This window comes from Hydra vulgaris, chromosome 09, assembly GCF_038396675.1.
Source record: "Hydra vulgaris chromosome 09, alternate assembly HydraT2T_AEP".
NCBI classification, from domain to species: Eukaryota; Metazoa; Cnidaria; class Hydrozoa; order Anthoathecata; family Hydridae; genus Hydra; species Hydra vulgaris.
Window position 1 is genome coordinate 45,547,501 of NC_088928.1, and position 23,782 is coordinate 45,571,282.

The 23,782-nt window shown below is 29.4% G+C and overlaps 1 protein-coding gene across 1 annotated transcript in view; it reads left to right on the plus strand.

Moving 5' to 3' along the window:
• Positions 1-23,782, plus strand: part of LOC136084821 (uncharacterized) — a 122,411-nt gene that overhangs the window by 40,897 nt on the left and 57,732 nt on the right. The window contains exons 7-9 of the mRNA XM_065805864.1: positions 878-1,469; positions 14,864-17,240; positions 17,838-19,366. Coding sequence (XP_065661936.1) covers positions 878-1,469; positions 14,864-17,240; positions 17,838-19,366 — 4,498 coding nt within the window. The remainder of the gene's footprint in view (positions 1-877; positions 1,470-14,863; positions 17,241-17,837; positions 19,367-23,782) is intronic.

A 23,782-nucleotide genomic window follows, 5' to 3' on the forward strand; every position in this document is an offset into this window, starting at 1 on the left:
TTTAGCGAAACAAACGCTTGCGCTGGTACAACTGATTCAATTCTCGCATCTAAATTAATATTTTTGGCGATGTTTTGAGCTTCCTGTAAAATATTTTTTTCTATAAATTGAATTTTTTTTTAGATTTAGTAACTCTTTCTGATGATCCAGCAATGGTGAAACTTCAAGTCGAAGATAAAAGTTAGATAAGTTTTTTTTACTAATTAACTATTGCTCTGTTCTTTAAGAACATTGAGCACTCTATTTGTAAAATACACTAACATAATTTACATATATACATATATATATATATATATATATATATACATATATATATATGTATAGATATATGTATATATATATATATGTATATATATATATTTATATATATATATATATATTTATATAAATATTTATATATATATATATATATATATATATATATATATATATATATATATATATATATATATATATATGATGCGGTAGTGGTGTAGTGGTAAGAGCGCTCGCTTTATAAGCGAGAGGTTCTGAGTTCGACTCCCACCACGTCCCTGGAAGTACCGCACTCAACTTAGTTTCTCCGCGCAGCGGCCTTGCTCGGCAAGGTTCGTGTTTCGGAGTTAAAGAGTTGAGAGAGGGTTGCACCACGAATAACAACTAAAAAAAAAACACAAAAAAAACACAAAAAAAAAATGAGTAGCCTCCTCGACTGTAGTGGCCCCCTCGGGCCTTGGGGAGGTGAATAATCTAAAAAAAAAAAAAAAAAAAAAAAAAAATATATATATATATATATATATATATATATTTATATATATATATATAATTATATTTTGTTGGCATTTATTTTTAAAAAAATTTTAAGTAGTATTAGTAAAAATAAGTTTATTTGTTGTAGGTTTTACTTCCTAGTAGTGGCAACAAATATGAAGTTCATTGTTTAAACTCCTGTCCTGTTCCTATTGTACTGCATTGTCCAGACTCTCGCCATACAAAGGGTCTCTGTAGCGAATGTGCCCAAAAAGTTAAAGCAGAACTTTTAGGACCAGCTGGACCACATGCATCAACAAACATTTATGATTGTCAGGTTACAAAAGTAGATTTTGAAGGGCGTATTTATATGAATGCAGTGGAAAGCAGGAAACCACCATACCAAACTGCAATTCATTGGCGATCAACAAGACGTTTGAGTTCTGCTAATCTTGTTGGCTTAGTTAAGCTATCTGCCCATGGTACTTCTCTTAATGATAATGATATTATAATATGGGGTGAAATTGTCAGCCATGGTAATCCAAGAGATGAGTTTAAAAGAAGAGAGGAGAAGTGTCTTTGTGTTTCTATAGCTACCATAAATGATTCAAGACTTATGGATTATATTAAAAAAGATGATTATTTAGCAGTGATTGATTGTATGACATTTGCACCTGAACATATTCCTGTTTTAAAAGCTCTTGATATTCAAAAAGTATCAACTCTACCATTTCAAAAAGGTATTTCAAGTTTATTGTTCATTGTTTTAAGATTTTACATTACCATATATTCTGATTTTTATTTGTGACTTTTATTTGTTTATTTATTTCAATTTAATTTTAAAATAAAATAGATAAAGATTTGGAAATGGGTAATGCATTAGTGATGAAGTGGTAGAACTTTTGCTTCATAAGCAAGAGATTTGAACCTCACCACATTCCTGGTAGAACCATCAGGGTATTATCCAGCCTGATAGCGTAGTGTATAGCGCAGAATACCTATTGGTTTAAAATTGGTTCAAAAATTATCAGTAAAAAAAAAAACAACCTTTATCAGGCTCATCAGCTATTCACCTAGATAAAGTAGTTTGCAAGACGAAGAAATGAATTAAGTTGATTAACAACTAGGATTTTTTTAATGTGAAAAAAAGTATTGTTATTAACAAGCAAGGTCATTCTTTAAGAATTATAAAAAACTTTAATTTTTAGTTAACACTATCTTTTCTCCAGTTTTGATTTTCTAATACGTTTATTACCTTTTTGTTTTAAATTTATTTTTGTTATTCAAAAACTTTTTGTTTACATTTTTCTGCTGTTTACCTTAAGTTAGGAAAGTTACAAAAAACTTTTCATAATAATAAATAACAAATAATATACTTTAAAATAAGAATTAATGTTTTTTCATTAAGGAAATGTGATAACTAATACTGTTGGTAAACAAAGTTTGCTGGTAAAGTGCATCAAAAATAACAACAATAAAAAATCAAAAATGAAACTTTCATATATATTATATTTGCATAAAAGATTTACAAATGCAAAGGTTTAATTTACAAACACAAAATTGAACATATTTTATATTCGCAAATACAAAATTTAATTTTAAACTTTTTAAAACTGTATTTAAAAGCAATATACAGAATTAAAATAGATCAAAGTATTAAACTCATTCAATCAAAGTTTAATTGCAAACAATTGTCTTTTGTTTTTGTTTTCTCTCTACGATATCACACAAATAAAAAACACAATATAAACATGAAAAAGCTTTAGAAGATTGCTCAGAATGAAACGAGTTTTACAAAATTTTTATTTAACATTTATAAAGTACAGATATCTTTTTTTTCTGCTTAGAGTTTATCTCAACAAAAAAAACAAAATCATTACAAAAAACTTATGTTTCTGAAAATTTTAAATTTTTTTTACTTACTGGAACCTTAAATTGCTGGTATAGTTTGAGTTAATGGGTGATGTGGAAGTTATCAAACAAATCCTAATTTCATTATTTTAGCATAATAATTAGTTTTTGTGGTTTTATGCGTAGGCATAAACATTCTATAAAATATAAACTTTATTATTTGAAACGCAATTATTTAAAATAAGGTTAAATGCAGCTGAACGAGAATCTTTTCGAAAGCGACTAAAAATGTTTTTTGTAAATAAACCTAATAAAAAAAAAAAAAAAATGCGTAAATCATTTTGAAAAGAAAGGATTTGCTTGAAGTACAATATATGATAACCTAAAAAGACTTGAAACTGTTCAATCGTTTTCTGATAGAAAGCACCCTGGTTGTCCGACATCCTGGACTGGAGAAAAGAAAGCCGAATTAACGAGACTTGTCAACAATCGAAAAGGGGCCAGTCAGAGAAAAATAGGTATTAAATTTGGTGTAAATCAATCAACAATTGGTCGTCAGTTAAAAAAAATGAATATTAAATATAGAAAACGTGAAAAGACTCCAAAATACACTATAGAACAACAAATAAAGGCAAAGAAAAGAAGCAGGAAACTAGTTAACCAACTCTATAACACAAAATCGCTTCTTGTCATCGATGATGAATAATACTTTTGTTTTGCAGGGGACAGCATGCCTGGAAATTTTGGGTACTACACAAACAACAAAAAAACATGCCCAGAAAGTGTTCTTTTATAGGAAAAGAGAAATTTCGAAAAAAATTATTAATGTGGATAGCCATATCTGACCGTGGTATGTCCGAGCCATTGTTTCGCACTTCCAAGGCTGTAGCGATCAATTCATCAATCTATATTAATGAATGTTTAGAAAAACGACTTCTTCTATTTATTCACAAGTATCATGGAGACTTTAACTATTTATTTTGGCCAGATTTAGCAAGTTCTCATTATTCTAAAGATTCTAAATTGGATGGACCAATATGTCTATTACGTTGATAAAGAATCCAATCCCCCAAATGTTCCTCAAGCACAACCAATTGAAAATTTTTGGGGATATTTGGCACAAAAGGTTTACGAGGGAGATTGGCAAGCTTCAGCAGAGCAAGTTTTGATTGATCGCATTAAACTAAAACTACAAGAAATTGATTTAACCTTTTTACAGTCGCATATGAAAGGCGTCAGAGCAAAATTGAGATCAATTGCAGATGGTGGTGTTTTTTCATGTTAAAAATAATATATTTTTATTAAAAAATAAATGCTTTATTTAAAAAAAATAGTAGTTTGTTTTTTTATTTATAAATAAGTTATTGTCGTTTTTATTTTGTCCGATAACTTTCGCATCACCTGTTATGGCAGCAAATAAACGGGATTGTTGGTATTAGCCATGGCTTGCCTCAAACTTTTTGAGGCAAAAATTATTTCATGATGTTTAGAAGTGACTATAGCTAATAAACTAAATAGACTATCATATAATATAATATACAATAAATAATGTTTATTTATTACTCATAACAAATTATGAATTTCTCCTCTATATTTATAAAAAAAAGTATATTTAAAAAGTTTAATTTAAACTGAATATTCAATACTATGTAGATCTTTGTTTCATGCAGTATATTAATGTATACTTATACAAATTGGTTATACAATTTATAAAAAGTACTAATATTGCATAAGAAAACTGTTTTTGGACAGTAGTGTGCTTAAAATATATTATCAAAAACAATTAATCAAGCCCAATCATAATTAATGGAAAAATTAGATTAAAATAAAAAAATAATTTGAAAAATTGAATATATTACTATCCATCTTAATTAATGATTTCATTAATTATTTGAATTTCAAAATGCCACCATGATTTGTTTATAAATATGTCATATAATTATACATCATGTTTATTATTTGCAAACATTATTTTTTCGTTTCTTAAACTTTATTTTCTAAATCTTGCAAATCAATCACTCACAGTTTAGAGTATTTTGAGTATGTGGTTTAACATACTCAAAATACTCTATGCAAAACAGCTTATGATCATGTTACAAAATATGCAAAAAAGTTGAAAAGTTTTTGCGTAAAGTATAACTCAAGAATGTTATGAATTGCAATTTTAATAATTTCTGAAGTATATTATATCTTCTGGTTTCATATCATAATTTTCAATATCTTGCATTTACTTTTTATTCATCACTTTTTTAGTATCTATAAATATTTTTAATTATTTTCTGAATCAATAAAGCCACCAAATTAATAATTAAGAAACTATCGAAAAAACTCATAAAACTTATTTAATAAATTTATTTAAATTGATCTAAATGTAAATTGTTATTTGGACTTAAACAAGTTAGACATCAGACATCCAGAATTGTGCAATGGTTAATCAGATTTTTTAAAATTAAAAGAGGTTAAATACGTTTTAAACTTTTTATCTCTTGCAAACTGAACAAGTTATTAATAGTTACCAACTATGAAATTGGTGTGAAACACATGTAATATAGTTAAACTTATTTTAAGTGTGTTTTTTATGAAAATTTAACTTTCTTGGACAAAATTTAAAGTTTTAGTCATTTTTTCTAGTCTCCTAAATTTTTATATTTTTTAATTTTTAAACCAAGTCACTCTAATCAAGGTTGCAAGCAACCACTTATAGATTGGCAGTACAGTAAATAGTGTTAAATAGCAAAGAAATGGTTAACATAAGACATTTAGTTGTAGGTTGTTTGAGTTAAGAAAAAATAAAAAAATGAGAGAGTTCCAAAGCATTGAAGCGCAGGAAAAAAAAAAATAAACACAGCAAAAGGAGAATAGTGCATATTTTGCCAGAGCAAGTCCAACTATATTTGCATTGGGTTTTTGGACCTTGTCCTAAAAAGAAAAAGCATCATTAAAAAAATAGCCCAAATATGATAACAGTATTTCATACAAAGACAATTAAGATTTGTAGAGGTAGAGAATGGAATCAGGAGTAAGATAATGGCAAGCAAAATAAAAAGAAGCAACCTAACTTTGCAGTTACAACTTAAAAAGCAGTTATTAACTTGGCAATGATATATATATATATATATATATATATATATATATATATATATATATATATATATATATATATATATATATATATATATATATATATATATATATATAGGTTCTGTGAGAAATCATTAGTAAATGATAGTTCAGGAAGACATAGATTTAAGGATTCAGTGAGTAGTTTGCAGTTCTTCAATATATATTAGTGATATTTATTTCCAGTAAATAACTGAGTTTTGATGAAGTTAAAAGCTATTGCAAGCCCTAATCTGTGAGCAGAAGAGAGATCAGATTCAAGATTGGCTACCTGTCCCAGACTATTTGTCAAGATAGGAGTACAAAGTTGAATCATCTCTGTATAGAGTCACTTTAGTTGTAATGATGTCGGGATGATCATTAATGTAGATAAGAAACAATACAGTATCAAGTTGAAAACCTTGTGGTACCCCAAAAATTACCGGAAATACAGAAGAGTGTTGGTATTCAAGGAGGAGTTGAATACTGCGGTTCTGCATGAAGGGTGAATTTAATACTACCACTTCCATCTAATGCATGATAAAATCTTTCAGTTATAGCAGCTAAAAAGTTGTAGAACAAAAAGATCAAACTCTGTATTGGTAGTCAGAGGGAGCAGGTTTGACTTTGGATTAGGGTGACTTTGGATTAGACTTTGGATAGGGTGTTAAAATTATATTGATTAAAGTTCTAATATTAGCAAGGTTTTTGACTCAAAAACCTTGCTAATATTAGAGAGAAAACTGATTGGATGATAGTTGAAAGGGTCAAAGTGATCACTAGAAGTTTAAAAAATTGGAACTACATATGCTATTTTCCAACAGGCTGGAAAACAGAGTTTAGTCAAGCACTTATTAAGTAGTTTAAAGTGAATTGAAGAGAGTTTTTGAGAAATCTTTTGTAAGACTATCATGTTATCTGGACCACAAGCTATAGAAGTGTTTAATTGAGAAATAACTTAGCAACAGAAGCTGAAGTGATTTAGATGTCCAACAATTTAGTCAATCTGTTTAACTGAAATGGCAGAAAGAGTAGTTGTCATTAGGTTCAAGAGTTAAGTAAAAAAAAAATTTCTTTGCAAATAGTTTTGTCTTATCCTTGGTAGAGGTAATAAGATCAGACCAATGAACTGTAGAGGGAATGTTTGACCTTTTTAATGATACTGTGGAAAATATTCAAAAAGTCTATTGTCAACTTCTGAGATAAGATCTGATCAGATCAGAGTTTACTTAAGGGTACTGCTTTTTTTTCTGTAACATCGGGGGGAGGGAGGGTGTTTGTTTTTGAGTACCTTACCCCCCACTTCTCTTCTTCCCTAGTTAAAACTGGTGCTGCAACAATGATTTTTAGTCATCATTTTTTCAATCATCATTTAAATCATTTGTGTTTATCTTTTTTAGTTTTATCCTAAGATAAGGAGTTGATTTAAACACATTTTTTGAATATATGAATTTAATTTGAACAAATGCTACTTTAGTTACAATAAGAAAACTATTTTACAAATGACTTTAAAAAATGCTTTCGTTGCAAAAACATGCTATAAGTTCAAGTACTTTAAACATTTATTTCAAGTATATTCAAAGTATTTTAAACATTTATTTACTATATTTTAGTAAATTCAATTTTAGTAATTATTAATGTTTTAAATAAATAGTAATTAAATGTTTGAATACTTTAAACAATTTTTGATCTATATTTACATTACATAATATATTTACATATACATGTGTGTGTGTGTGTATATATATATATATATATATATATATATATATATATATATATATATATATATATATATATATATATATATATATATATATATATATATATATATATGTATATATATATATAAATATATATATATATATATATATATATATATATATATATATATATATATATATATATATATATATATATATATATATATATATATATATATATATACATATATTCAGTAATGCAATATTTATAAAATTAACTAAGTAGTTTTAGGTTTTGTATTTGAATAACTATATGACTAAAAAACATAAGCATTTGATAAACATATTTACTATTATTTTAATTTTAAAATTTTGACACAAATGTTAGCAAATCTGTTCATTTAACTTTTACTAAAGGTTAATAATTTTTAAAGCGATTTTAAATTGCCTTTTAATGTAAAGATATCTAAAGAAGAGTTAATTGCGGTGAACATAATTTAAAAAATATTACTTTGTTTTTATTAAAAACATATTATATTTTTAAAAACGTTGTATTTTTAAGAATATTTATTATTATTTTTAACTAATCTTAATAAAACTTTTATTAAATTATTTTAATGTTATTTGTATTATTTCAAAAGTCAAAAAGAATATGAAAAAAAAAAAAACTTTCTGAAAAAGTCTGTGTTTCGTTTTTTCGTTATCATTGGGTAAACTAAAATAGCAAGCTAAAGATCAAAAGTTCATTCATTCACAAATTAAATTTGCAGGATAGTTATTTAGCTAAAATTTTTTACTTTTGTTCATTTATTATCAAAAGCAGCTTACTCTTAATTGCCAAAAACAAAAGTTAACTTAAATCTGAATGGATATTTTAAGATCGTTTTATCTTTCAAAAAAGCAAATTTTTCATAAATTCCATTGTTACAAAATTTTAAAAAAGTTTTCAAAATTAAGTCTCATAACAACATTCATTTTTATAAAACTAATGTTCAGTTATGACAGTTGCGTCATCATGTAAAAAAGCAATTTCTTTTTAATTCATTTTATTGACCTGTAGGGTAAATAAGGTTGCTAAAATAAATCGAAAACTATTTATATGCAACTGCATTTAAAACTAAAATTTTTTTTTTCTATTTAAAATAAAAAGGCAAAAGAAAAATTTGAAAAAAAAATTTCTGGGCGCCCATACCGCACCAAAATTTAAAATATCGTGGTACTAAAACAGGTTTGGGTTTGTCCCTGGATTTAGCAAGCTGGGAATAATAGAGATAAGCATCAGGCAGTATCTTTTTACATTGATTTCTTGCAATAATAAAAAGACTTGTTTTTAAGAGAATTTTTGTTAAGATGATAAAAGAAAAAAGAGAATTGTTATATTAAAAAGATAAAAAAAATGATTACAGTTAGATATAGCAGCTGCACAAGAAAAATGAAGGTTATTAAAGGATAATAATAGTGCAATCATAGGTTTAGTCCAAAAAAGAAGTGTGAGATTTTTAGAGATTGTTGCATGGTTATAACCATCTAAAGGAGAACAAGAAACGGAACACAAGTTAGGGTCAGGAAGATGACACTATTGAAGGTGTGTGGTGAGTGATTCGGGTTGTCTGGAAAATGAGTCACAATGATAACTTTCTGAGTAGAAGATTAGGAAATACAGAAGTTAAGAGCCTTAGTGCCAGCAGGATCAGTAGATAGGTAAGCTATTCAGTGTGAAAAGCATTAAAGTCACAAATAATAACAATATTGGATGAGAGCAAAGAAAAAAGGTTTGTTCAATTTGATCAGAAATTTCATCTAAAAGAGTGTAGTCTTGAGAAGAAGTAAAATGAGAAAAACGAAAAAGAAAGGTGATAGACTGAAAAGATGCTATGCAGACGAACATAAAAGTATGGGCAGAAGATTCAAACCTGATTTCTCAACAAATAGGTCAGTTGATGCGTAGTTATATGCCCAAAATAAGCATGTGAAGATAAGAGTCTTTCTAAATCAAAGGATATTAGCCATCAATACTGAGATCCTAAGAAGAAACATCTTCAAATTTTCACAAAAAGCAAGTCTGGTAAATTTTGAAAGAGGCATGATTCAACTAATGAAAAGTTACTTCAAAGACCACAAATATTTGCAAAAGATGTTCTCAAATAGTTAGTTAAAGATGATGTTTTTTATGTTTAATAATTTAAAAGGGTATCTTTTTTTTTTTAACTAAAAGTCTAGCCAAGTTACTAAATTATTTTCTAAAGTCAAAAAAAAAGCTATAAAACAATAATTTATACATTGTTTCAATGTCATAAGTGAATTTTATTGTACTTGAACATATATATTTAAAATAGCTTAGATTCAGACAGTATCTTTTTACATTAATTTCTTAAAATATAAAATAGGCATTTTTTCTTAAGACAGTTATTTTTTTTTTAAAAAAGATGAAAAAAATGATTAAGACTAGATATAGCAGCTACACAAGAAGATGAAAACCATGGAGTAGAATGAGGCTTGATTTGGAACCAGCATAAAAGAATAAAAGCAATGTTAAAAATTATTGTTTTAATGTAGGTGATGCAGGAGAGTTTTGGACCTATTCTTGGGAGCCATGGATGTTTAACTATTTATTTCTTTGTTTCAGTTTTATTTTCATTTATTTTGGAGAGGTTTTTTTTAATATAGTTCTTGGCAATTGTTTTGAAATTTGATCTATGATTTGATTGTGTCCATTTTCTGCAAACATGTTTACTAAAGACTATATTTCATCATTGGTTAAGGCAGATTTTGATCATTTCATGTACATCAATAGACATTAGTTTGGTTCTTTTTAAAACATGAACCAAACAACATTTAAAAAAAAACTCTTCTAATGACTTGTATGAAGAACGTAAAGTGAAAGAATCATTTATATTTAGTTATATACTATAAATAATTTTATTTTTACGTTCTTATGTAATCATTTAGAGCTTTTTTATAATGTCTTTTTTGACATTTTTATGTAATATTTGTAACCGTTTTTCGTAATTATATTTTATGTTTAATGACAATCGGTGCAAAAACAGGTCAAAATGTTACTAGGTAAAATTTATTTAGTTTGCAGCTGTTGTTTATACTTTACCCTTTAAATTTATATGCGTATTTTAAGGATATATGAAAGCACAGCTATGACTTTTTGGCTTTACCTTCAAAGGCTGTTCTATCAAAGTTAAAGTGTTGTTTACTGTTGTAGCAATCATTAAAAAGTTTTTTTCACTTTCTTGATGCTGAATGTATGTATGTATGTATGTATGTATGTATGTATGTATGTATGTATGTATGTATGTATGTATGTATGTATGTATGTATGTATGTATGTATGTATGTATGTATGTATGTATGTATGTATGTATGTATGTATTTATGTAAGTATGTATGTATGTATGTATGTATGTATGTATCTATGTATGTATGTATGTATGTATATATGTATGTATGTATGTATGTATGTATGTATGTATGTATGTATGTATGTATGTATGTATGTATGTATGTATGTATGTATGTATGTATGTATGTATGTATGTATGTATGTATGTATGTATGTATGTATGTATGCATGTATGTATGTATGTAAGTATGTATATATGTATGTATGTATATATGTATGTATATATGTATGTATGTATGTATGTATGTATTTATGTAAGTATGTATATATGTATGTATGTATGTATGTATGTATGTATGTATGTATGTATGTATGTATGTATGTATGTATGTATGTATGTATGTATGTATGTAAGTATGTATATATGTATATATGTATATATGTATGTATGTATGTATGTATGTATGTATGTATGTATGTATGTATGTATGTATGTATGTATGTATGTATGTATGTATGTATGTATGTATGTATGTATGTATGTATGTATGTATGTATGTATGTATGTATGTATGTACTAGGCCACTGTCATGTATCAGCTCTTGGCTTAGCATGGGAATGTTTTCTATATATAGAAGTTATTTGCCACAAAAAAAAAGCAATAATAACTATAATCTTTTTGGGAAACAAAAGAAAAATGAGCAAATTTAAGAGTAAATTCTCATAACGTTTGAGAACAAAACTACACTTTTTAGATGGTAAACATTTATAAATAAAGCAATTTACAAAAAAACTACAAAGCTCTGCAGTTAAAAAAAAATTATTTACCAAGTTAATATGTAAATTAATTAGTTTTTATTTGGATTCATATGAAATATCGATTTAAAAATGAATTAATTTACTAGTTATCTTGATGAGATTTTATTTTTACCATATCGCTGTTTTTTATTAAGTTACATACTCATGTTTTCAATTGGAATATATATAACATTATTAATTACATTTAATTATATTATTTATGCAATCAGTAGCGAATCATGACAAGTGGAGGCACTTAGCGTCTTAGGCCCTAAGCCTAAGAATCTGGAGGTCCTTAGTGAAGGCCCAAAATTTCTTTCTGTTTATCTTATAAATTTCATTTTTAAAATGTAATACAAGTATTATCAAACAGTGTTTAAGAAATTACATAACATGATTGGCCCTTTTTGGAATCACTCACTAGTTTGGGTCCCCTCATTAGCTCGAGCCCCTCGTTGTTGCTTAGCCCGCAACTATATTATATATAATATACCATATAAAAAAAAAATATTTAAGAAGTTAAACCGTTTAAATATTTATTTACAATTTTAAATTAACTGAACAATTTCAGGTTTGAGAAGCAAATAGTTAGCGAAAGTAATTAATCAGAAGTTACTAAAACAGAAGTAGAGTTAATATTAAGTTTTGAGACTTGGAAAGATGGAATTGAAGGGCTTAAGATAAACATGAATAAGACAAAAGTTATGCATTGTAAAGTCAAGAATGAGCAAGCAGAAAATACTGGGAAGTGGCCATGTGGAGTTTTTAGGAAGAGAGTTAGAGCTAACTCTATAGTTTGTACAGTTTGTATGCAATCGTTTCATAAGAGATGTAGATATTGAAGAGATGTTCTCTAAAGACTGTTGGTTTTGAGTGAAGAAAATGTACTTTTGGTGAGTATAGAGAAGAAGTTAAAAAAGAGATTGAAATTAAAAGTGGAGAAAAGATAGAGCAGGGTGTCTGCCAGATCAGGGAAATAAGGGAAAAGTCAGGGAATTCAGATATCTGCAAAAAAATCAGGGGATTATTAGGGAAATTAGGTTAACTTTTATAAAAATCAACGAGAAATCAGGGAAAATGGCTCTTCATCAAACTTGCATAACTTAAATAAATTGTATATGGTACTCATAACTTTTAAGTTTGTTTGTTAGTTAGTTTTATGAACTTCTCGTGATAATGTGGGTTGTATTACTTTTTATATTTTTGCAGTTAAAGAGCATTTTTCTATCTAGGTTAATTTAATTAAATCCGGTTTAAACAGGGAAATATCAGGGAAAAGTTAGGGAAATCCACCTTAAAATATCGGCAGACACCCTATAGAGTGTGTTAGTAAATTTTTTTATCTTGGAGATACAATTGGATTAGCTGGTGGAGCAGAAGAAGCATCTAGGGCAAGAGTAAGGTCTGCTTGGGCCAAGTTCCAAATATTATCTCCACTTTTAACAGCAAGAGATGCTTCATTAATGAATAAAGGAAAGTTCTACAGCACATTTGTCCAGAGTGTTTTAATGTTTGGTAGTGAAATATGGGCAATGAAGGTTGATGATGTCCTGCTGTTGGAAAGGAAAGAAAAGATGATAATTAGATGGATATTTGGTGTGACTTTAAAATAAAGTAAAAGCAGTGATGATTTAAAAAAAAGATTAAGCATTGTGAGCTTATTTGATTGGATACATCAAGGAAGATTTAGGTGTTTTGGGCATGTAAAGCGTAAAGATACAGATGACTGGTTATCAGCATGTAGAGAGTTAGAAGTTTCACAAAAAAACTAGAGGTAGAAGCAGAAAAACTTGGAAAGAATGTGTTTCAGATGATTTGAAAAAGCTACATTTGAGGGAAGAAGATGTTCAAGACCGTGTATGTTAGAGACACAGCATTATGAGAAAAATCAAATCCGTGCAAGCACGGAAACAAAGAAGCTAAAACAATGATTATGATGATCATGAAGAACATCATAATTGGTGTGGATGGCAAGAATGACACAAATTTGTTAGTCTATGTAATGAAATACAATAGGTATTGTATAGAACAACTCAAGATGAACATCAAACTTACTTATTAAAGCAGACTTCTTTCTGGAAAATATCTGACACATGTTGAAGTAGAAAATGGTACAATAAACAGTATAGCTTCAGCCACACTAAATGTTCTTACTTAATATAATACTATTGAATGCTTAGAATTAATTGCTCTTGATAATATAAGTTCCAACACTGGTGTCAACAATGGTTTAGTTGTCCGATCAGAAAAGATTTTTAAATGTAGCATTCATATAGTGAGTTGCTTACTTCACCATGATGACTTACCTCTTTGTCATGTTATATCGGAAATAGAAAAATTAATGATCCTAAAAACTATAAAGGCCCCACTGGTAAAAAAATATTTGAAATTTTTATGTATAAACAACCTTTTATTAATTCAAAAATTGTGTTTAAAAATCTTCAGGGTTACTTCTGCTGCTTTTTTCAGAAATTTTTTAGATACTATGCTGTAAGACGATAAGAAAGTTGTAAGTTATAAACTGCTAGAAAAGTTTCTCTCACTAATCCGCCAAACAACTCACAATCGGTGGAAAGAACTGTAAAACTTTCATCTGAAGGCTCAAAAAAAAGTTTATGGAAGGGTGAAGAGGCACAACTGCATGCTGGTTAAAAACCAGAGCAGAATGGAAACCAAGAGAAATGCAACCATTGCATACTTTCTTATAAGTAATTTTATCATCTTTTATGTTACAAATGTATATTGAAAATGACAAACATTTCTTTGAAATACAGTTTGTTGTTTCTTCCAGTATGAGAAAAATAAAAAGTTTTTGTATTGCAGTATCAAATACTAAAAATTAGATAAACCATATGCAGGGCGCAAAGGCGTGAAATAAAAATTCTAGCTTCCATTAAATCAAATTAAATCAAAATCAGAACTCTCTTTAAACACTCTCAAATGAAAAAGAATCTTGCCAAAATAAAAATAAAAAAAAAACGGATAATATTTTTTTTGAGAAAACAGACAAATAGTCGAAAACTTTGAGTTGATTTCCCAAAATTACCTTAGGTCCAAACTAGCTAATTTTTTTCGGAACTGTGATTATATCTGTATCATGTAATTCCCAAGTGAGCCAATGTGTTCAGAAAAAAAAGTATGTTTAGACAGTGGCTTAGTATGTATCTATGTATGTATGCATGTATGTATGTATGTATGTATGTATGTATGTATGTATGTATGTATGTATGTATGTATGTATGTATGTATGTATGTATGTATGTATGTATGTATGTATGTATGTATGTATGTATCTCAAACTATTTGTATATTTTTTAACAAATTTTTTTAGGTGCATTGTTGAATATTGGAAAAAATAAAAATATAACAAACTTTGAAGAATGTTCTCAAAAGTTAAACAGTTTGATTGATGAAAAAATATCACTTTTATCATTTAAAACTAACTTGGAAATGATAATTGATTTAATAATTGATCAAAGTCAAATATATCCCATTGTTTGCATACGAGGAGATGAAAAAAAAGCATCTAAGCTTAGAGAACAGCTAACTCATCTAATTTCAAGTACTACTTTAGACAACAAACAATTACAAAGTTTTGCTGAAGCATTAATTGAACCAGTTCATCTTACTCAAGGGCCTCCTGGCACTGGTAAGTCTTATTTAGGTGTTACAATTGTTCGAGCATTGATAATCATTCAAAAGTTGTGTTATTCTGATCTAACTTATGGAGTGCCTCCAATATTGGTTCTTTCTTATAAAAATCATGCAATAGATGAGTTTCTTACTGATTTAATAAAAGCAGAGCGTAATGTTGACTTGATACGCATAGGTAACTCTGATGAGCCTAATTTATATGGATACTCAGAAATGACCATTCAATCTTCAGACTATAAGGTTAGACAGACCAAAAATAATCTCCAGTTACTTCTAAAACAAAAAGAAGATTACAGAAAAATGCAAAATGAATTGTCTCCAATATTTATTTATGAAGCTTTTGTTCAATCTAATCCACAAGATAAAAATGAAATTGAAGCAAAGAAAATTGCATCATATAAAGCAACATATTTTCTGGGTCATTTAATTTATAACTTTAAGAAATTAAATTACCTTTTAAATGAAATTAATAAAAATGGTTTTTATGATTTATTTACAATTTGGGATGATATGTTTAATAAAGTTTTGCACGAATATGATATAGTTTTAAAGTACTCTGATATTCAAAATTTGTGGAAAGGTATAAATCACTATAATGAGATAAAAAACGTTTTTGAAATAATTTTAAAATGGATTGAAGGATTTGAACCACTTCTCCAATGTTCCTATAACAACTATCAATGCAATAACATTGTTTGTAGTAAAAAAGATTCCCTATGTAATTTTCATAAATGCAGTGAAGAATCTTGCACTTCAGCTCATCTTGACAACCACTTGATGTGTAAAGAGCATGCATGTTTAAAATATGGTTGTAAATTGACTAAATTACCGTATCCTCAAAATTATTGTAATAAGCATGCTTGCTTTGTTTGTTTAAAGGAAAGTTCAGTAGCAATGATTAGTAATGACATTCCTCCTCGAAATACTTGCACTAAACATCTGTTATGTGTTTTTATTAAACATAAAAAAACTTGCCTAAATTTAGCATTACCTAATAGTTATTATTGTGAGTACCATATAAACAAAATATGTTCAATAAAAAGCTGTACAATGTCTGCGCTATCGCATAGTGAACCATACTGTTATCATCATAGTTATATACCTCGTCCAAGAAATAGTTGTCAAAAATATATGTTATCATGTAAGGAACCATACAGTGATTACAACAATGCTGTTTCTTGCAACAATGATAAGAGTAAAATTAAGTGCGATAAATTAAGTTCAAATAATAGTCAACATGTTAAAACTGAATCTTTTTGTATGATAACAAAAAACAATGCTTCAAAAGTTTGTAAAGATGACATAAAGTTTACCCAAAATATTCCTACTAACAAAGTTGAAAAAAGTAAGGATGTAATCACTAATATTAATGAACAGATTAGCCAAACACTTAACAAAAAATCTAATCAAACATCAGATAAAAAGAACTGTTTTACAGATAATAATGAGTGTAATAAAAATACAAATGAAATCAAAACCTTTAATCAAAATGCTATTGATGTAGAAGATTTGACCGATGAGCCAGCTAATTACCAACATATGCGTGAAGTGTATAATTTTGAAGAAGTGGAGGATCGTGAAATCGAAAAAGATATAGTTCAAACAAATTTAAATGAGTCTGCTAATTTAAATGAGCTAAAATCCATGCTACTACCTGAGAATTGGAGATGGGAAATGACTTTGGAAGAAAGATGGTGTCAATGTAAGTTGTTAGAAAAAAACTTTAATATATTACTTTCTCAATTAAATGATATTCGAAATGCTGAAATTGAAATTCTCTGCAAAAAGCTTTATGAGGAAAAGGTTAAGGCCAAGACAAGAGTTTATGAAAGAAAATCAGTTATTGGAGGTACAATTGTTGGTTGCATTACACGTCTTGAAGCTATACGTAGCACAAAACCATTTGCCATTCTTATTGAAGAAGCTTCTGAGGTACTAGAACCACTAGTATTTTCATGTTTATCCGAAACAGCATGCAAGCTAGAAATGATTGGGGATCATTTACAATTGAAACCTTCTGTTATGTCAAATTATATGTTTGAACATAGAAACAAGTAAGAATTTTTTACAGCTATGTTTGTTTTTTAATGTAATCTAGATTTATGAATAAGCTTAATATTGAAAAAATTAGATGCAGCATAGACAAATTTAAAAAATTGAGTTCAACTACCCTTGAGTTTTAGAGTAAAGCAAAAAATATTTGCTTAAAACTTGTAAATAATAATTTAAAACAATTATAAAAAAAATAGTTGAAATAAAATAATAAATTTTATATCTATTTACGGACTCCTTTTACATGTTAGGGGTCTTCCATCAAGTACGTAGATAGGTATGGGGAAAGGGGAAGTAACCCAAACGCATACAAATGCATACAAAGAAGAGGGGGAGATTGTTAAGACAGAGTATGTATGTGGTTTGATTATTTCTTATTCTCCATTTCTACTAAAACTTGATTTAAAAAAAATATACATATATTCTTGTCTAAAATGTTTTGAAAAATTTATGTGCTGGGGTATGTGGAGGGGGAGTGTTGTGTGATAAATAGCCTACAAAGAGAGTCCTAAATCAGTGGTTTTACTTTGTAAGTACTTTATGGGTGCCCCCTCACAATAAAAATAGGTTTTAGCAGTATTTTGATTTATTTTTTTTAGAATTAATTTTTCAATGTTTGAACGTTTGATATGTGCTCCAAAAAGTCAACTTGTACCCTCCAGTGTTCTCTCTACTCAGCGACGTATGCGGAAAAATATATGTGATTTAACAAGAAATTTTTACAAACATATAACTGATATTGAAGATCATGATATCTGCAGTTCAAGAAAAATTGGAGATGATTTTTCTGGTACTTCAAAAAGGTGTAAAACTTTTGATAAACTAGAAATCTGCAGTGGAAAGGGGCGTGAAGTGCCCGGAGTCCTTCCAAATATCTTTTTTTGGACTCATAAAGGCACCCAAACAAAGTCAAAGGTTGGATTATCTCGAATTAATAGTACTGAGGCAGAAATGGTTATTGGTTTGACAGAGTATTTAGTCAATTGCGGAGTTCCTAAATCTTCTATTGCCATACTTACACCATATAAAGGCCAACTGATGTTAATGCGTTTACGTTTAATAAACTTAAACCTTTTGAACAATAAAGATAAAGAAAATTCTGTAGTTTTGTCTACTGTTGATAGATTTCAAGGTGATGAAGCTGATATTGTTATTATTTCTCTTGTTATTGATGCTATGTCCTACACAGGTTTTGTTAAAAAATTAAATCGTATGATTGTTCTTTTAAGCCGAGCAAGACTTGGAATGTACATTGTAGGTAATATAAACTATTTTAAAGAAAAACCTGATGAATCTACTTGTCACTGGACTGATATTTTAACAAAACTTAGACAATCATGCGAACCAGACACAAATCCAAGTGCTATTTTAGAAAAAGTAGAAGATCTTCACTATTATGGTCCAAGACTTGGAAATGAATTGCCAATTTGCTGTCCAGTTCACAGAGAAAAAATGGTTTACTATGCTACATCAGTACAACAACTAAATTTAAATTTTTGCAAAGAAAAGTGTTCAAAATTATTATCTTGTGAACATTCTTGTGATCTTTTATGTCACTATAAAAACAAAGATGACCATAATAAACACTGCTCTGTTGTTATTAATCCATCACCTTGTGAAACTCATGCTAAAAATTTGACTTGCCACGAGTTGTCTAAGAATGTTAGAACTTCCTTACCTATTTGTTATGCTCTTAAATCGTACAAATGTTTGAAAAAAGTGACTGTCCAACTTCCTTGTCTTCATGACTGTAAGATATATTGTTGGGAGGAAAATGAAATAGCAGAAGGTAAGAGGTTTTACCCAGAATGTGAACTGTTAGCTCATAGTCCTTATGTGTATCCAATATGTTGCCATGAGTTAACTGTGCTATGTGTTGTGTATCATCAATACAAGAAAAATCCAACTTTAGTTAAGCCATGTAAAAGTGAAGTAACATACAACCCCCCCTGTGGCCATTCTGTCACAGTACAATGTTTTTTAAAACAGCAATATGAAAATGGAAAAGCAGTTTTTACTTGCAATCATGTATCGGAAAAAATCCTGCCCAGATGTGGACACAAAGTTAATATTCACTGTGATGCATTCCAAACTCTTAACAATTGGATTGGTCAATCTAGTGAGTTAGGTAATCTTATGCTCTTTTATTTTTTTTCTTGCATTTTTTTTATGAAAATGTTAGTAGGTATTTTAAAATCTACCCAATAGTTTTCTCCCAATAGTTCAAGCCTCACTCTACCCAATAGTTTTCTCTTTCATATGGTGCTGTTAATTATAGTCATTGTATCTTTTTTATTATAACAACTATCTTGATAACAAGTGTAGATAAATGTAGGTAGATTAAATAAATTAAGTTAAATAAAATTTTCATTTTTATTTATTATTTGATTACTATTGTTTATTATTATGAACTAATTTGAGAAGATACACAAAATTCATTGTTATTTAAAATAGCTAAAGTTGCAATGATTTTGTCTTGCGTAAATGCCTGAGCATGTGACTTATGTGTGATTTTTTGGCTTTATTTATCACTTAATGATTTCTTGTATTTTTTTGTTTCAAAAGAGTTATTTTAATAAAAATACTTTTAAAGAAAATTTCTCTTATTTTAACAAAATGGTATGAGTTTTTTTGTATTGCTTTTTTATTTCCACATTTATTAGTCTTTGCTTAGGAAAGTCAGGGAAATGTATTTAACCCATATAAACCCATGATTTTTAAAATGTGTTTCTTGTCTTTATTTGGTGTGATTTAGGTCCAAATGAACGATATTCATCAACTGTTTTATAATTTTTTATATACTTAAGTGAATATAGGTGAAAATATAGGTGTCAGTTTAAACTGACGCTAGCTGCAGGAGGGTACAGGTTTTCTCACATGTCATATTTGGCTATGACAAGAAGAATAGTCAAACTCTGAAACCAGAAATCACATGGCAATGTTAACTGATGCAGCATAACTCACAGTGATGTTTTATAACTGTTATTAATTATTTCACAAGGCCACCTAGCAAGTGAAAACTGCCCGTTTGACGCAAAAGTGTTCAGAAACAACGAAATGGATGGAAAAAATATTATGAACTTTTAAATAGCACATAATAACTGTAATGTCACATTAATGTTAAGTTGCAAAGACTATATTTCATTGACAAAAACAGGCATCAGTTATTTGCAGTGGAATGCCTTAAAGCAACCAGGATACAGTCCCTCATTGCACTTCTCACAGTAGAAGACTGATGTGCCTTTGCTGCCGAGTGCCACACATCGACGCTGTGTACCCTGAGCAATCCAGTGATCTGTAGCATCTGTGCGTACTTCAGTAAGTACTCGTCGATCGACTGCTACACGAGGTGGCGGATGCGGCACTGAATTCTTCTTCATTGATAGTGTCTGCACATAGGTTTGTGCAATCTGACGTCGAAATGACAGCAGATCATGCTCTGGGGCGCCAGGTATTTTCTCCTGCATACGGTACAGCTGGAAGGCGTTCTGAACGGCCAAATCAACACAAAATCTAAATATTGGCCAATACCATTTCTTTGATCGGTGCTGAATCATATAGCAAGCTAGACTTTGGTCTAGGTGGTCCACACTGCCCATCCCATAATTGTGCAGTTGTATTACTGAAGGCTGATCAATGTCTATGCGCTTTTTCTGTGCTGATGAATATCTCTTAGCTTTGCGAAGTGGTGCGACACCAGCGTAAGTTGATGCGACTGTCACAACCTTACTGTCATGCCAGCGTACCAAGCATACATTAGCCTTTTGATCCAGGGCAACGTCATGCGAGCCACGAGGCAGCTTGTCCATTGCTTTGATGTTTTTCAATGGCGCACCTTCAGTTTGGTTAGAACGGAGAGTGCCTATGGCAGCCATTCCTCTATCCGCTAGTAAGTGCAACAGTCGTGGGCTGGTAAAGAGGTTGTCAAACACAATGTGAAAGAAGTTACCGTCATGTTTTGGTAAATCTTTTGTGAGATTGACCACCACCGATCCACCGAGGCCCAGATCTTTATCTGTCATGCCGGCACCTAGATATGGGTAGAAATTGATTACATATCCCAAACGAGTTGCTGCCACCCACATCTTATACCCAAACTTGATGGGTTTGTCATGGATGTATTGATTTGCACCGTGTTTTCCGTAATAAGGGATCATACTTTCGTTGATGCTGATGATTTGTTCAAGATGAAAGTTTGCCAGGCAAGCAGCATTGATGGACTGGATAAGAGGGCGGACTTTGGCAAACCTGTCAGTCATATCAAGTTCATTGTTATTGGCAAAATGTATATTACTCACTATGGAACTGAATTTATTGCGTGACATAGCGGCCGACACCATGGAATTGTGTACATCCCCCGCAGTTTCCCAATACATAGGGCAACGAGGCAGAGGAGCATAGCCGCTTATTAGAAGAATTGATAGGAAAAGCTTGAGTGATGTAATATCCAGATCAAAATTGTCATGGCCTTTTTGAGCAGCATATTCTTTGCTTTCGTTGCATATTCTGTGCATTATTTCTGGTGTCATGAACAACTCAAATAATGACACTGGTGACAGATGGTTTTCTACTTTAGGTGGGGGTATGGTCCATGGAAACTTTTCCTTTCTGACGGGCTCCTTGAAGTCGCTTTTGACCCATGACGGTTTATACGGAACTTGTTTCTTTGTTCTCTTGTGTTGTGGACCCTGTTCCACTATATCATCTGCAGTGTCCTGTGTATTATTTTCTGCATTGTCCTCCTCTGCAGTGTCTTCTGCACCGTCCGACTCTTCCATTCCAATAACATCAGTTCCATTGGGTTTTCGTAGTTTCATCATCGCTTCCGCCAGAAGTTGATTACGATTGAGACTGTTTGGATCTCCACACACCTCATTCTCATCACCAGAATCATCGTCAGTGTCTGCACCAGAGGTTATTGGAGGAACAATTGATATTTCGGCGCTCTGAAGACATTCATCGTCTGTATCTTCTAGCAATTGTACCACCTCATGAAGCCGGTACCTGCAAAATATATGAAATTAGTTATTACTTATTTATTTGCTCTGATGTTGAAATGACGTCAAAGTATTCCCACAAATTACGTCATTATAAAATAGCAGTAAAATAATAAAAATTAACAATAAACAACTCTCAACCTTCAAATATAAGAACTCAGAAGGGAAATACGGTGGGTCACAGTAACTTACATAAATACCAGACTGCCGTAGTTTAATTATTTTGTATTAGATAAGACTCATATATTTACAAGGAGTCATACAGTGTCTACAAACTGATGAAAATGCCTTCTATTCCGAGGTGAATAAACTGTTTGAAAACCTGTACCCTCCTGCGGCTAGTGTCAGTTTAAACTGACGCACAGAAATCGCATAAAAATTTAAGAAGACTAGCTTTGTTGACTATACCGAATATTCAAATGTTAAAACGATATTTAACAATATATTTAATCTATATTTCAACTAAAAACATATATGCATAACTTTTTCTTGACGAAACACTCATGTTCGAAAAATATTAATCAACGCTACTAAAGTGTGTCAACTGAGCAAAAATTAAAATAAGTTAATGCAGTTTACTTTATTATCTGCATCATACATTCACACATGACGTAATTATTACGAAAAATGCAAAGAATGTTTGTTATTTTGCAAATTAAATCGGATAATGTGACTGTCAGTTTAAACTGACCCTAGCCACATATGGGTTAAGTTTGGGAAAGTCATGAAAATCTGTAACTTAAATTGTCTGACTACTCTGAATTAGAAAGCAAGCAACAAATGCAAGCAATTATCAATATACTTTTTTCTTTCTTAGTTTATCTATTTTGTCTATTTTATATTTGGAGGCGTCTTATTTATTATGATGGCTTACAAAATTCCACAAGATTTTCTCTCTCCTATCCTTACTTATAGTTTTCAATAATTCATGTCTTTAGACTATGGCATCCAAATTTATAGACAATTAATAGCTTTAAATTTATAGACAATGATTAGCTTAAAATTTATAGACAATGATTAGCTTCAAATTTATGGACATTAAAAAATTAAAGAGCCTTAAATTTTTAGAAAAAGCATCTTTCAGAGAAAGATCATTATTTAAGATAGAGAAAAGAAGAGAAGAGAAAAAGAAATTATTAAAGTTTTAGTTCTAAACAACAATGGCAAGTAACTGTGATAAAATCAAAATCGACTTGTTTATCAACTATCAATATTTTTAACAATTACATAAAGAATTTCTCCAGTCTTATCAATGCTTTAGTTTTATTTAAAAAGGTGCTTCCAATTGGTTGTTAATCCATCTTGCATTGATTTGATTCTTACGAATAGAAAGTTGGGTTTTCAACTTACTAAAACTATTTTGAAAACTAAAACTACTGGAACTAGTAACAAGCTTGTTTTTACTATCCTCAAATTTAGATTTTGTAAACTTCCACCAAATAACTAATGCATAGATCATTTGAAAACTTTCAAGTGAGGTTTTCTCTAAAAAATTTTTAAAGGTTTGATATAAGTTACAACCAGTGTAGTTTAAAACTTGTACAGGC